This window comes from Hetaerina americana, unplaced genomic scaffold, assembly GCF_022747635.1.
Source record: "Hetaerina americana unplaced genomic scaffold, ioHetAmer1.1.p SCAF_17, whole genome shotgun sequence".
NCBI classification, from domain to species: Eukaryota; Metazoa; Arthropoda; class Insecta; order Odonata; family Calopterygidae; genus Hetaerina; species Hetaerina americana.
The window spans coordinates 10,369,335-10,386,617 of NW_027286730.1; the positions used below are offsets into that span (position 1 = coordinate 10,369,335).

General features: G+C 35.0%; 1 protein-coding gene across 1 annotated transcript; it reads right to left on the reverse strand.

Annotated features, from left to right (window-relative positions):
• Positions 1–1,070: 1,070 nt before the first annotated feature.
• Positions 1,071–17,148, reverse strand: WDR79 (WD repeat domain 79). The gene is made up of 9 exons (XM_071584278.1): positions 16,872–17,148; positions 16,553–16,759; positions 14,809–14,895; positions 14,591–14,727; positions 10,886–10,993; positions 8,309–8,424; positions 8,007–8,133; positions 6,364–6,490; positions 1,071–2,909 (listed from the first exon to the last, which is right to left on the reverse strand). Exons 1-9 carry the CDS (start codon positions 17,105–17,107, stop codon positions 2,630–2,632), a joined length of 1,425 nt encoding a protein of 474 aa, XP_071440379.1. The 5' UTR covers positions 17,108–17,148; the 3' UTR covers positions 1,071–2,629.
• Between the last annotated feature and the right edge of the window lie 135 nt (positions 17,149–17,283).

The window sequence follows — 17,283 nt, forward strand, 5'->3', positions numbered from 1 at the left end:
ATGCCTTGGCGATGGGAAAACTACGAAATATGGGGTACGATTTGCTTGGTCGTTCCTCCTTATTCTCCTGATTTAGCGCCCTCAGACTCCCATCTGTTCCCCAACTCGAAGAAATTTGTTTCTGGGAAGTGCTTTGCATCCAATGAAGGCGTAGATGGATATTTTCACAGCTTTCCCGACTTTTTCTTCCAGAAAGGTTTACTGATATTGGAGAAATGCTGGACCAAATGTGTTGAAGTTAAGCGAGATTATGTAGAAAAAAATGGTTAAACTAAAAATCGCAATATTTCATTTTCAGGCTGAGAACTTTTCACCTTATCCTCATATTTTTAGTCCTTTAAATTTGATCTCTTCTATTGTGAAACAGCTTGAATTACTCTTACTTTCACAAGTTATGTGAATTTTAGGATTGTCATTCTGCCACTTAGCTTCAATTAAAAAAAGAGCAACTATGAAAAAAAATTATCTATTCAGTCAAATTCTTTTGCATACAATTTATGTTCAGAAATATCTTGCTACTGTGTCTCATTTGGAATAAGATGTACCCTAAATTACTGATTATTCATTACGAAGGTGTGAAATTAAAGGAAAATTTTAATTACCACCATATGAGGGAGCATTCATGGCACAACTTCTTTTATCCTCAACCCTCCTGACTTGATAAATCTATATTCATAGGTGTACTACCCTAATCTTATGCATTTCATTGAATCCATTAGTGTAATATCCCCTTTTTCATATTTAGTACTCACATTTAGATGAACCCTTTCTCTACTGTGAATGTACCTGGTATGTTCACATGGTAAACAGCTGTGAACCTACCTTTTCACCCCCTCCATAGTGCACTATCATATTTTGAAATTTTATGACAATTATCTTTGTCAACATTAATTATATAAACAGTGAACAGAGATTATTTTTATTATTTAGGGAGTCATAAAAGTGGCGGAGACATGATGCCCTCCATTTTTGCCACGTGAAAATTAGGATCCCAGATAGTGAACCACAGCAAAATGATTAATGTTAGGCCAGGTGAAATACACAATCAATTAAAAGAGATTGAAAGAAGCTTTATAAAAAGAAGTCACATAGTTTATTTTCATTTCAATTGTATATACAAAGAATTATGGGTGGAAGCCAGTATTCATTTTTGCAACCTTTAGCTGTATAGAGAAAAATGTTAATGGCTTATTTCCAGACCAAGAGGCTTTCTTTTGTAACACAGGAAAATATGCCAATTTTTATTCCATACATTTACCAAGACGGTGAGGGGTGAAAATAACATTGAAAAAAAAGATATAAAGAAGCATAGTTAAACAAAGTGCAGGAAAGTGATAAAATATTATTAGTATAAGTGAAAGGTTAATCAATGACTTCAGTCAATAATCAAGACTATATGCCTTCAAGCAATTTTAGAGGAGGAAGAAGGAATAAATAGGGTTAACAATCAAAGATGAAATAATTGTTGTGTTCCTGGGGGAAAATTGGAATATTGTGGTTAGCAAAAGTAAAGATAGTAAAAGGGGAGGGAGGGACGTGGGAGGGAGCAAGTAATGGTAGAAGATGATTCATGGGAATGGGCAGTAATACAAATTCCAGACAGGGAAGTTAGATGTCATCTCCATTGAAGCTCATTATTTTTAAATGCAGTGAAATTGGTATAAGAGGAATAGGAGAATGAATTAGATTCTGAAGGAATAGGTAGACTAAGTTAAACATTAAAATAGGAATGAATATGTTAGAAAAGGTTAAACAGTTGGAACTATTAAGGCAGTCAATAATTAGAAAGAAAGTGTATCAGTAGAGATTTCAGGAAAAGAATAGCATTGGCCAAGGAAACATTTACATAGAAAAGAGGATTAATGACAGGGATTATTTAAATTAGACTAATGAAATAGGTGATGACTATGATGGGAGCATGAGCTGCAAAACCTGTCCTCTGACAACAGTCTATAAATAGATGGCTTTTAAGATTAATGCATGGAGCAGGTGTAATCTGATAAAGAGTGGGAAACATGGAGAGAGATGCTAGGCATGGAAGAGGAAATAGTAGAAGGAAAACTGGAGAAGCAGAAAAAAAGGATAGTGGAGATATCAAGATGTACATGGATACTGAAATCTACTGCAACAGAGAATGTTAGGTAATTAAGAAAGAGGAAGAAATATGCATTTTGGGACCATAAAGATAGGTATTTGGCCTGCAAAGCTGAAAAATGAAAAACAGTAAGGTGGAATTTATTTCTGATGGTGCTTCAGAAATGCTTAATTCTTCATAAGTCACAGCATCATATAATAATTTTCAAGTTCCATAACATGAGCAAAGTTATCAGGGAAGGTGACCTCCATCTACCGTCATACCATTCAAAGCTTATCTTTAATTCATAGGTAGTAAATATAGTATAAATGTCATAGTAACAAACCAGGATAACATTTTCCCATGTTCAAGGTGTGTGGCCACAGTGGTTAATATACAATTGTAGCATGGTACCTCATGTTTCCTCATTCCCCACCAACAAGTATCATGAGCAATATTACACACAAGAAAGCACATTTTGGTAAATAGTAAATATTACTATTTCCTGAAAATGATGCATAGAAACTAGGTAAAAAATTATATTTGTATCCAATTTCAACTTCCAATCCACCATAATTTGACTGAGTTATCAATCAACTCTGGGTTTATCTCTCTGAGTAATGGTTTGGAGGATGTTTTGATCACAGCTGAACTCTTTCCTGTGTTGTTTTCTGGTATTGTCTTTTCTGTGTTGTTTTCTGGTATGGTATTAGTCCTTGCAATAGTATCCTCAGTGGATGTGTTTTCATCCTCTTCATCTTCAGAATCACTGTTAGGCTCTTTGATATGCCACTGCCCTGTTGATGTTGCCAAAATTGGATACTGTTGATGTATGCTGATCAAGAAAGGAATGAAAATTCAACACATTCAAATCAAGAAGTAACAAGAAGACACAATAAAACCTTAAATTTACGAATTTGAGGGAATCTTTGGAAAAAAAGTGTAAACTTCTGCTTTTGCTAATGTCATATCTTTAAAAAGTTTGCTTTGATTTTCAGCCTTATTTTCTGATTTTGATGCCTCACAGAATGATTATAAATGTATGAAACTTGTTGCTAATTAACTTCGTAATATTCCATTCAAAATAATTATTTATAATTTCAAATGATTGCGGGGAGTTGTAACAGTTTGTAACAATAATAATAATTTGAATATAAAAATCATTAATTTTTTCATACTAACTGGCTTGACAAATGTAATTAAATAAATACCCAGACATACATTTGAAAGCAGGTAGTGCCTGAGTTTTTGCACTTGTTTTAATTTCAGGGGCTAATGGACTGTAAATGTCTAATTAAATACTTAAATCATATTATAAGTGTAATTACTCATAACTAAAATTCAAACTTCATGTGAAACTAACATCTCTAAACGTCTATACATGCATGATATATACACATATATTATGTGTATACAAGGTCTCTCCCAAGAGTAGTACGACTGAGTTTAAAACAAAAAAATTATTGTCAGAATTGATAAATTCACTCAAAAGTCTTCAAAGTAGCACCCTTGCGTGTTCAAACACTTCTGCCTGTGGGTTGTCCACCCCTCGTATGCCTTCTGGAAGGCAGCGCCCAGAATGCTGCTCAGCTCCCTTGTCATGGCCTGTTGTTAACGCTTCCACTGAGTCGTCGTGACATCCTTTTAGCATGAATTCGCGGCAAGGGAAGAGGAAGAAGTCTCGTGGGGTAAGGTATAAAAAATTTGGACCCTCACTCACAAGGTAGAGAAACTCTTGGCAGATCCACGTGTATGTTTCCTTTTGTTCGTCCCAGAGCACTTGTGGCACCAACTTTTCATACACCTTTCTCATGAACTTTTTTGGTCACGCGTTGCCACACGTCAACACACATCCCTTTTAGGGATGCCAAGTTAATCAGATACCATGCAAATAATTAATCTGCAATCCCCGTCCAACAAAGCTGATGGCAAGATTTTCATCACTTTTTGAGATTGAAGGGTGTCCTTAAAATTTATGCTTTCAACATCTTCTCCACCCTCCTAAAACAACTTGTACCAATCAAAAACGCCTGATCTACCCATGGTGTCATCACTATAAGCTGCCATGAGCATATCATGAGTCTCTTTGCCAGTTTTGCCCAGTTTCACACAGAATTTGATGGGGTAGCACTGTTTCAATAACCGGTTCATGACAGAGCATAACAAGGTCACATTATAAAGATTTTGCAAACAAGCGATCCATACTCAGCGAAGGCTGAGAGCCAACTGCCCCCCGGCCTTTCCTGAGACCCCTGCCTTGAACCCAGCTAGAGAAACTCCACCCGTCTGTCTGTCTATCTGGGAGAAAAATGTCATACTACTTTTGGGACTGATCTTGTACATGAATAATAAGCCTTCCAATATGGGTGGTACAACTGCAAGTTGCCACCTAATGCAGGAGGTTATACCATTATTACAAAAGGAGAAGGTATGCCAAACGGGGTAAGGGTTTAGGCTAGATTGCAGAACTTAAAGGTTCACCAATTACAGAGTGACAACTATTCATGCTTGATCAATCTTTATTATTATTATTATTATTACTTTTTATTTGCCCAGAGATCACAATACAAAAATACCAGGTGGGTGAAGTATGTACATGATATAAGGCACGTCAATGAGGAGCAAAGACACAGGCTCAGTTAAGATACATAAAAGAATAGATGCTCATAGTTACATAAGTGTTTGGTACAAACCCATGAACATCGGCTGTAACATGCACATACAATATCAAATTCAGAAAAATCATTGATCACAAACATGAATCAGACCATTACCATTGCTAGAAACTAAAAGTATGAACTTACTGGTCGGGAATATTGTTGAGATATTCATCAACCGAGTAAAACATATTGCGTTGTAGATATCTTTTTAGTTTATGCCTGAATACGGCAGTTCCCTGTGTATCCTTGATACTTTTGGGTAGTTTGTTAAATAATCTGATGCCCATTTCATTGGGTCCTAATTTCAATGCTTTAGTTCTTATATTCCCATAATGGAAGTCATTCCTGCCTCTGGTGTAATGATGATGATAGGCAGAGTTAAGAGAATAGTTGCCGATGTTATTTTTTATATATAGAATTAAAAACATAATGTAGATGCATGGGAGTGGTAGCAAATTTAATTCATGGAAAATAGGCCTTGATGGAGCATTGTAAGGTTTCCTGGCGATGATTCTAATAGCTTTCTTTTGCATTTTAAAGATGGTTTGAGAAATAGCAGCTGATCCCCATAATATTATACTGTAGGTTATATTTGAGTAAATTTCCCCATAGTACAAATTGAGTAGTACAGTTTTACTTGTAGTTTCATACAGGTGTCTTAATAAGTAGCAAGTTGAACTGAGCTTGTGTTGGAGGGCTTTTACATGAGTATCCCAAGAAATATTTGCACATAGAGAAATACCTAGAAATTTGCATTCTGTCACACGCTCAATTGATAGGTCATTGATTTTTACCAGCAGATCATCTGATATGTTCTTATTGTGTGTAAAGTTTACTATTTTACTTTTATTTACATTTAAGTCTAGAAGGTTGTCTGTACACCACTTGTTTATAGCAAGTGTGACAGACTTAGCTTTTGATCCATTGAAGTCATCGATACCCCTATTTTTCCTCAGATTTCAGAAAATACAAACGATTTTTCTAAATAATAATTACTTATTTTACAAATCTAAGTTTAACTGGCAATTGCCCTCATAACTTGGTAAATATGTTAGCAAATAGAAATGATAATATCACAGCAATATTTGAAACACAATTGAATATTAATTAGAAACAAAGAGAATTCAAATATCCAAAGAAATGTTAATTTACATGATAACAATTATTAGCTCAAGTCTGACAGGGTATCCAAATGCATAGGTAGTCACAAAAAACATGCTAGGATAAATGAATACCCAAGTAATATAAAAATACTCAATTATAAGCACTTAAGTTCCAAAATCAAAATCAGAAGTAATGATTCAAGTCTGAGATTAATCTTAACATGAATGATCGATAATGAGTGACTATTTCCTCACCACCAGCCAAGGTATTTTTTTATTTATAAAAAATTACCTTGGCCAAATAAAAATTTATTCCTTGGCCAAGGAATTATCAGTTGAGGAATTTAATGAAATTTTTCAAAAATTGAGATGGGATGATTTCTCACTAGCAATCCATGGATACCAACATTTACAGTCAAGATTGATGCCAAACTGTTTCCAATTGTGAAACAATTTCAATCATACAAATTAATGAAGCATGTATATAATTTTGAACTCGACAACATGCAGAATGATCAAAACTTACCTCACTCCATTCACACAGTCCTTTGATGCCATTATGTTCTGGACGGGTTTGAGAAGTGGCTCAGCTAAATCCCACCGGACTGGCATTTCATTTAGATCCCAAACAGTAACCTTGCCACATGTGTTGCCTGAAATAATATATTAGTGAATGGTCTGCAGGCATCGGGGATAACGATATTATCAATGCATTATAATTTTACAAAACACTGACTGACTGTGCTTATGATAAATTATTCGAACTCAGATTGCCATAATAATTGAAAAAATGGATAAAACTTATTTTAAAACTGTACAGAGAGTACAATGCAAAAATTTAAGAGCGTAAAAATCATTCACATTAACCGGAATTTGAACCCGGATCCCTCGATGTCTGGCCGAGTGGTTTAGCCAGTTAGGCTATCGAAGTGCCCTCTAACACTACTAATACCTGCGACATTGTATATATAGTATTTTGTCACAACATCTTGTTCCTTTAAAGCCCCGAAAATTTCGAAGTGTATGAGGATGCCTTAACAGCTTAACTGGTGAAAGCACTCGGCCGGATATTGAGAGATTCGGGTTCCAATCCCAGTCTAGACAAATGATTTTTACCCTCTGATACTGCTGCACTGAAATTCATCTTAGTGGATGATTCCATCAAAAAATTACCATCGCGACATCTCCTGCAGTTTCTTGGAATTTATACAGAGGGGTTAAATAATATTTGAAATAGTAAAAGAAATTTTAATAATATATGCTGGTTAATGAGAAGGTGATCCAAGAATTTGGAGTATGTTCGGCAACAATATCTCTGTCAGGAGTACTTACTTTTATAAAATAATAGGCACACATATAACACAGAAATTCAATGTATGAGAAATCTACAAAAATATGGCTTTATATCTAAACTGACAAAGAAAATCCTTGATATGTGGGTTGTTTCATAAGTCCTTAGGAAAATTAAAAAATAAATTACTATGGCAATTATATTTCATTTTTCAACAATCTTCTTTTAGCTTGATACACTTTTACCAGCATTTATCCAACTTTTTTAAGACATCTAACAAAAAGAAATTGAGAAGGCCCTCAAAACAGGTATGTGTTGGCAATGACTTCCTCATTTGATGTGAATAATTTTTTACTAAGCCATTTTTCAAGTTTGGAAATAAAAAAAGTCACTGGGGCCAAATCTGGCGAATATGGTGGTTGTTGTAATAATGTTAACTTTAATTACATAATTTTAGCCATTGAAACTGTGAAGGTGTGCACCAGTGCATTGCCTTGAGGGAAGAGAATTTTTTCTTAGCCAAATGATATTTTTTCTTATTTCTTCGATCGCTCAAAACTATATTGAGCTTTTTGTCATTTATTTGGGAGGAAATCAATTCCATTGGATACCCTGAATGATATTAATTATTTGGGGACATATGGCCATGTTTGAACTCAATTAACCCTATTGGAAACAGTTGCAACCACAGGAACAGATGTGCCATGAACTTAATCTAACTTGGCTTTGACCTCTTTCCATGTTAAGCATGAGAGATGAAGCTTACTAAAAGCAAATCTTTTCCAATACTACAAGTGGCATGTCTTGGATTTTCTAAGGAGTCATTGGAAAACCCACGTAGAATAAATGAAATTCTCAAAATTCATATACTATTTTACCTGAAATTAAATAGCGACCATCTGGTGTAATATCAAAGCTTATCCTCTGATTGGTGTTTACTTCTCTCTCCATTACATACAGTGGTGTGTCTAAATTTCTCATGTCCCAACAGTGTATTTTTGGATCCTGCATATAAATATAATAATTTTTTAATGCAAAACAATAAAAACTCAAATGATATACAAGCAATAAATAAAAAATAAACATTTGATGATGAAATTTGCACTAGAAAAACAGCTGAAAACATTATTTCCAAATTAAAAATCATTACAATAGGAAGAAAAAAGTTTCATATCACTACCTTTCTTCCACCACTGTATAATTTACTTCCATCTGGGGAAAAGCGCAAGTAAGACACACCACCTGCATGCCCCATTAGCTGGGCCACATGAATCCCCCCTGGTTCTGCATAAATTCCTACATTCAAAATAAGAAATCAAACTCATAACGAATATCATAAACACTTTACTATACCTAACTATGTATCTGAATTAAAATTGGGTAGCCAATGTTTGCCATAATAATAGATTGTTGGCACAATCAGAAAGAAAACTTTTTATGACATTCACAAGATGATGAGCTGAGAAAATAGAGCTGAAGAAATAAGATGGAAGCTCAGCAAAAAATATCATTTCAACCTTTAAGATGATATAACAATAACATTGAGATAGATAAAATATCACAGCCAAGAATTAACTAGAGGAAAATCGCCAAAATTATGCTTCTTGAAGCAAGTGGAAGGATCTGTAGGACAATGTGCCCATTCAAGTATGTTTGAAATCCTTAATATATTGATAAGGATAACATTAAGACCCGTTTCTGTAATATGTTAATTTGATAAGATTTTCCAACATTGCATTTAGTTTAGAGCAGAGATTAGCAGGTAACATAATAATCAGGAGAAAATATTGGACTGCAAATATTTCCATTTCACATTTCCAACCAGCCTGAAATTCAACCCAGTTAAACCATCTAAAAAAGTGACATCGGATGCAATATGAGAGGAAAGTAAGATTACCTTACAATACTGCCTAAGTCCTAAAAGTCCTAGCTAAAAAACACCAAACCAAACATGACAACAACTCATTCTTCAGTTCTGTATACTTTATACCTCCCTTAATTCAATTCAGAATGCCTATTCCATATACATATATGCCTCCCTTTATCTCACTTTCCCAGCATTTTCCCATTTATCAGTCGTAAGCATCCCATTTCCTCTCAGGATCTCTTGCATCTACTTGTCTTGCCTTCTTTGAATTTCTACCAACAGCTGCCCCGTTTCCCTACCATGCCTATAACTTGATCATTTGTTTTTCTTTCTGTTCATTTTATTTTCTTAATTCTTCTCCTCATCTATATCTCTAAAGCCTCTCATCTACCCTTATTCTCTTGCTGATATGACTAAGATTACTAACTATAAAACTAGGCTCTATATTAAAGTTGCTATTAGTTTTCTTTCCATTAATTCTTTACTGAAGGTGCCTGTCATGAATTCCTGGCTCTTTGTAAAAGCTTCTTTACCTAATGCTTCCTTCTTTTAGTTTCATTGCTACTCTGCTCACCCTAATTAAAAACACTTCTGAAATAGATGAACTGTCCTAATTTATGTTCTCAACTTTATCTTAGTATTCCAATTTATCAAGAATTCCATGACCTTCATTTTTTAAAGATTACTTCTCATCATATACCTTCACACTGATTCTGCAATGTGCTACATAATGACTGTTACCCCTTTCCTGGCGGGCTAAATAATGCTTGATTATCCACAAATGCAGCTGATTTCAAGAATTCCCCACCTGCTTTCATGCCGGTTTCCAGTCATTCTCATGTCTCTCTTACTATTCCCTCTGGGTACTTATAAAAAATAAGAAGAGATAATGGACATCCCTTTCTTACTTCCATGCCTAGCACTTCCCATTATGACTCTCCATACTCAATCAGTACCTGTGCAGTTTGAGACATGTACAGGTTCCAGAAAACTTATCTTTCCAACCAGTCTACTCCTATCTTCCGGAAAATATTCATTAATTGTGCCAAGTTTACTCTGTCAAAAACCTCAAAACCTACATTCTGGCTATAATCTATGTTCCTTTCCACAAGTCATGCATATTCACTCCATCCCTGACCCCAAACTGATCATTGCCTAAGTGCTCATTTTATTTCTCCTCCATTCTTTTTTTTGATTTGATGACCCTAAGTAATATGAATACCTTTGCTACATATTAAATTAAACCTATATTCTTCACATACTGCTGCTTTTTCTTTATTTTGGGATATGTATTAATATTGATCTCACAATGTCTTCAATCCCAATACCTTCCTCATAAATGCTATGAATTAGCTCATACAAACTCTCTGTTCCCCGCTTTTCTAAATTTTTGAGTAGTTATACAGGGATGTTATGAGTTTTTGCTGCAGTTAAATGTATATCTATTTGTACTTTTGCACCCTAATTCTGTATTCCTGTCTTTCCATTTCAATTTTTCACAATCATATCTTCTTCTCTAATCCATGGCTTTCTAACCTTTTCCTATTTACCATTCCTTGCTTCATCCACCACTTCCTTTATTTAAGAAAAAAGATGGGAATACCTCTTAAAAATTGAACAGAATTACAAGAGGTTATGGAAACACAAAATTGTGAGTCTATACACATGTCCATATCTGTTATCATGGTAAGTAATAAAAATACAGCCGTCAAAGAAACGGCCAAACAGGAAGAGGCATACATTTTGCATGTACCCCATGCTTTACCAATTGCCAAATATTTTCAGGTATTTAGCCAGCGCTAAGGTGGAAGAAAGCTTGCAGAGTGGACTGATTTAAACAGATAGCTACCTGAGCTGAGTGTAATCAAAACACAATTAAACATGACAAACCTATGGTCTTCAGGTAATTTCCAACAGCATATGTCGGTTCCCCTAATGGATGAATGGCAAAACAAGAAACTATCCCTGTCTGTCTGCAGCGGTAGTCTGAGTCTGAAACTGAAACCAAACAATAACAATTAATATGCATCATATAACACAATGGGGGGCAGTTGTGTGATTAAAATAAAGATATGAGATTTATCATTTCCAAATGTTGATAGTATGTGGTGTGTTCAAGTTTCTCATATAAATGACTGTTAAGCACCAGTTTTATTGTTAACCTTTAAAATAACTACTCTCTCCTGGAACAGAGGCTGCAGGTTGCAATCACACCTTGGAAAATAATACTTACACCCCTGAATAACATAATGACAAGTGAAGATACAGCATCATCTAAGGAACAAAGACTAATAGTAAATCACAAAAAATATTCCAATTTATCAACAATTTATTTGCATGGAAAGAAAAACATTACTTTTAACTAACATACACAAAAAATATATGCTTTCATTAAAATAATGGCCTAAATGCATTCATCACTAATAGATACAGAATTGCTTCATTTAGGTAATGAATGTCTTCACAAGAAAAAGTCAGCAGAAGGGGCCACAAACAGGTCAAAGTAACACTTATCAAAGCACTTACATATGCCCCATCATCATACACTCTCAGCATATACTAGACCAATTCTTGACCCCAATAACTGACTGAATCCTACATCTGTGTGTTTAGCTGAAAATTGTCTCAATTGAAAAATCCAAATTTCTTTAATTTAGTGCTCATAGTGCTGGACAGTGTGATAGCTACAGAGTTTTTGTCAAATTGTGCCATCATAAACAATAGCATGGCATAAGAGCTGAGTAAAATGTCTTTGCGACAACCCAGAAAAAGGCTGCAGCTGGTGAAGTGGGTGTGCAGTAAAGTGATTAGTGCTAATCTTCAGAAGTCCACCAATGATTTGACTTTGTTCTCAATATTACATGGCATACGATAATATAAAGGGAATGAAGGTTTGTCAAACAACATTAGGAGAAATTGAGAAAAGAAAGATGACAAATTCTTAGATAAATAGTGTGTAACAAGAAAAAATAGTTCCAGGAACAAGGGGAAAATTATTATTATATCCTCATGGACCTATCAAGTCTATTAGAAAATTGAGTAACATCATAAGAAAAATATTTATTAGTAGTTTTTCCGGGTAAGAATAAAGAGGACCTTCTTTGTTTGCTACTAAAATAACTTAATATAGTTTATGTGGAAATAAATTGTGGAAGGAAAAAAATTAAGAATGCTCCAAGAATAAAAGGGATACTAAAATTCAGTTCATGCAACCAAATGGATCTTCTCTCACAAATATCTGAACAGTCTCACAACATTTGCTGAATTCCAGCTGAATGGCTCATCATAGACTAACTTCTTTCTTTTTTAAGCCATTCTTCAGGAAACTAAACCTAATACCCAACATCCATACCTACATTAAACTGTACTTTAATTCTGCATACTTTCTTTCTCTCTTCATTCCATCCAAATATACCTATCTTTTTCCTATCCCTTCCCTATTTGCCAAGCAAAGGGGAAAACTCTCTATCAAAGTCTTCGACAGACATTGCCTTTAATAATTCTCTATCCATCTTCCTTGTCTTCTTTCAATCTCTGCCAGCTAACCTCTCTCTCCTCCCAACCATGGCTAGTATTGCATCATTCGTTTTCCTTTCTGTTCATTCAATCTATTCCTCTTTCCTACACCCACATTTCAAAACTTTCAATCTATGCCTATCACCTTTAAAAAGCAGAAAAAATGAATCGAAGACTTTGCATTTCCACATTCTTCGTACTTTACAAATGGATTTCCACAAAGTATCGGCCTAAACTACTCTCAAACCTATAATCATGTTTCAACTACCATGTTTCCGTACCATAGAGAACCACACTCCATATCAAAGTTTTCACTGATCTTTTCTTTAAAACCATGCTCAAATTTCCAAAGAAACTGCGGGAGATACCACAACAGTAACTTGTAATGGAGTCATCTGCTAATGTGCATTTCAATGCAACAATTTCAGAGTGTAAAAATCATTCATCTTGACTGGGATTCGAACCCAGATCCCTCAATATCCAGTTGAGTGCTTTAGCCAGCTAAGCTATCGAGGCGTCCTCTTAAACTCTGAAATGTTGGGGCTTTTAAAAGAACAAGATGTTGTGATGAAATACCATACATACAATGTCACAGGCATTTGTAGCCGTGCGCTATGCACCACAGTCCACGAGGTTAAAGCCAACTTTTAAAAGCCCAAAATTTCAGCTTTTTAAGAGGATGCCTCGATAGCTTAACTGGCTAAAGCACTTGACTGGATATTGAGGGATCTGGGTTCGAATCCCAGTAAAGGGGAATGATTTTTACACTCTGAAATGTTGCATTGACATGCTCAATGCCCCTTTCATTGATTTCCTCTTCCTTGTGAAAGCTTCTTTGTCTTATACAATTCTTCTTCTTAAGGTCCTATTACTTTGACTATTATGGTCCAAAACACTTACAAGATAAGTAAACTGTTTTACCTGGTCCAGTGTATGAACTTTTATTTAAATATTTAACATCAATTTCCTCTACCTTGATAACTGCATAACCTTATTTGCTTACAGTGACTCTCCACCCAGAGAAAGATGAAGAAAGATAGGAATATCACAAGGTACCTATCACACTGGCTTTCCAATGCATTCAGCTATGTTTGTAATATCTTGGCTGACTGGCAAAACAAAGCTTGATCATCTGCAAATCTAACTGATTTTAGGAATCGTCTTTATTAGTACCATAAATATATTTCCTGATGTATCTTTAACAGTGCACACCAATTTTCCCTTTTTGCTTCTTGATACAACTTTCACCATATTGTACACTGCACTCATTTCACCATGTACCTCCCATATCCTAGCATTGTATCCTCTACCATACTTTGCCCAATTAGGTACTTTCCTGCCTCAGTTTAATATTAATCTATTTCAACTTCCTTCCTCATAATTCTTTGTTTACATTCTTCAATTACTTCTCTAATCTATCCTGCTAATCATCTCAACTTTTTCCCTTGTCATTTTCCTATTTACAGTTCCTTTACTTCCATTTATGGGAATGTGGTAGTCCGGGGATAGTGTTGGAATAATGACTTATTATATTTACATGCGTGGCTTTCAATATCCTTTTCTCATGATATTCCCCACTTTCTTCTGCTTTATTCATCTCACTACCCTCACTGACCGATATTTCTGCTGTCCCCGGGTACACCTACCTTTCCCGATCTATGCTTTTAAATTCCATTTCCTTATCCTTTTTCCCTGTATTATCCTTTTGAATCTTATGCTACATGTCATTAGCAAGAAATAATCCACATAATACCATAAGAAACTGCAGAGTTTAATCTCTCTGTATCCTCCAGCATTTTTTACATACACTTTTGCCTATTGTAATGGATATTGAATTTGATTTTACACTTCATTAGTGATAAATTATGGTCTGAATATACATGTACTCCAAAGAAAATGAATGAATTAATCATGCTCTTCCTAAATCTGTATCTAATCATAATATAATCTGATATCACTTCTAGTCACTAGGCATTTCTCATATGTTAACATTTCTGTCACAATTTTCTCAAGCCAAAACAATAACCAACATAATTTGATTTTAAAATATTACGGGTCTTTTATTGATTAGATTCTTACCTTTTAAAACCCTTTTCTCAGAAATTCCTCCAGGTCTACTAGTGTCAAAAACCCGAATCAGGTTGCAAAATCCACTATAAATTTTTTCACCAGTATGATTAAAGGTAATACTGAATGCAGATGCCACCTCATCCAAACTGTAAAAAGAAGTCAAAAGTTTCAAAGATATTTTATCAACAAGTTTAAATGCTCAAATGCTCAATTAGCAGAAAACTTACTCATTTATAGGAATGTAGCTGCCACATAAAATTCCAGTGTATGCATTCCATAAATGTATAGGATTGCCCTTACTGGTGCTGATTAGACTGGATAAAGGATAACATATTAATAATTTATCAAAATGAAAACTCTTGAGGAAGCCATTTTTGACTAAGTACACTGTAACGATTTGGCAGACAACTGAATTAAAGAAAGGATATATTTTATGGCCAAATTCTAATTACAGTCAAACTTGTCAAGATAGGCAGAAGAAGAGGAAACTACCTATGGTTTTAATGGCAATATGGTGGTTTGTAAATATTCTGACTTCCAAACCAGGGAGAGCCATTTCCAGAAGATGGAAATGAGGGCGAGGGGACCAAATAACAGGGCAAATATCTTGCCTGAAGGTGTTCTAATGCTTCAGGACCTTCAACATATGATATAAGCCAAAGGAATGACATTTTATGGGAAACTTGCTAAATTTAGGGATATGTATTTAAAGGAAGTTGGATAGTCCAATTCCACAAATAATACAGCACAAATTGTTTACAGATCATTTTAAAATCACCAAAACAAAAAAATTAATCGAAAATGATATGTGTAAGCATAAGCTCGATGACTACAACCTTGATGTGGTGGAAGGACTTGTGCATTCTCATGATCCCTAGACCTGTGCTGGTGGGAGCCAGCCAAAATGTATTCTATGCAGCATCTGCTCCTCCTAAACTATATACCAGAAGTTATCATAAACTCGTTATCCCCCATCACAGAACAACCAGTCATTTGCAGTCACAGCAGGTCGTCATTGGCATAAGCTATCATCTGTTATAACTAATGCACCATCTGTCCCATCATTCAAGCTCGCACCTCATTGATCACTAATTTCCCAGAAAACCAACCAGTGAAAATAGAGCTATAAACAAACTCCAAGATCCTTCCGTTTTCTTTTGCAGGAGCATCATACTTTGTAATGAAAATGGTAAATATAACCAGGAATACTGTTTAACAAGTATTGTTTGCATGTATTGGTATGAGTACGTATAGTATTTGTATGCATTTTGTGTGTGTATGTTGCATATTTTGTGTTATAGTTATTAATCAACTAGGCAGTGTCGCTGCATGTTAGTCCTTAGATATTATATGCATTAATTTCATTACTATTTATGTACAATTTGTGTATATATAATTTATAAGTTTAATAAAATAAAAGTGTGACGAGGGATTAGGTGGTAGAAGAGACTCCATAGTCTCAATCTCACCTCAAAATAAAGACAACTATCTAACTATCTATCACTGAGGCAGATGCAAAGATATCTCGCCCCTATGGGGTAGCAATTGAGTGTTGGTGTCATGTTAACAACACTACTGAAGAAGGCAACAGATAGGCAGAAACACCTCAAGAACTTATCCCAAATTTTCTAGGATAAATATTTTAATGAAAATGAGTCCTAACAACTATTACACGCTGAAATGGCTGTGATGGAAGGGCTTATGTGTTCACAAGTGTGCTATGGCAGTGGGACAGGCGAAGTATTAACAGTCCTCATCCGATGAAACTCTTGCAAAGCGAAAGAGACAAGGAATAATTGACAAATAGATGACTAAAGATATTTGGATGGAAGATGTAGAAGAACTATAAGGTACAGGCAGTAGACGAGTTTCCGTCTATCAATCTTACTTTATGGATGATATTCTCACATACAGGCTGCGGGTACAAATATTAAACAATACGACGGGTTTTCAGGAAGGAAAATTAATTACCAACACGTTTCCGGATACCAGGAAGACATCGGAGGGTACCAACAGTAATCATATATTAAATCTCCTTCCTTCATCTTCAATACAGCTTTCATTTCTGGAAGTGTTTCACTTTCCCAAGTCGCTTTACAGTGTAGTTCCAGGGGAAGATTGAAAATTCTTAAACAATTATCCGCACTACTTGTCATCAAACACGTTCCATCGGGGGCCCTATTAATAATGTAAGGAATATATTTTTGAATTCACAAACAAAAAAGAACACAGGATTAGGCCACTGGATAACATACAATTAAGACTACGAAAAAAAAGACAGACGTCACACCATTTGCATCCATTTGTATAATTATCAATAGTTTTTGAAGAATATTCTTCAAAAGCTCCAGTAATATGTGTTAAACACTTCTCAAAGCCATACGATGGCCAATTATAACACATGTCAGTTTCATTATCTGTCTTTGAGTCATAAGGCGATGGTTCGATGTTCTCATTTTTGGAAGCCACATCCAAGACTTCTTCATTAAAAGAAGTACCTTCCTCCTTATCTACACTTTCACTCATGATTCTTATTCCAATGTTTTTCGGCTGTCAATGCAATTCAAGTAAAATGTTTTCGTAATGCAACGCCATCTCTCTGTCAGGTTCTGAAAGCTTAAAATTTTTGACAGAAAACTATCACAATCGAAATCGAACACAAACGTTCACGCGCCAAAACTTGTTCTGTATCTTCTTTGCAA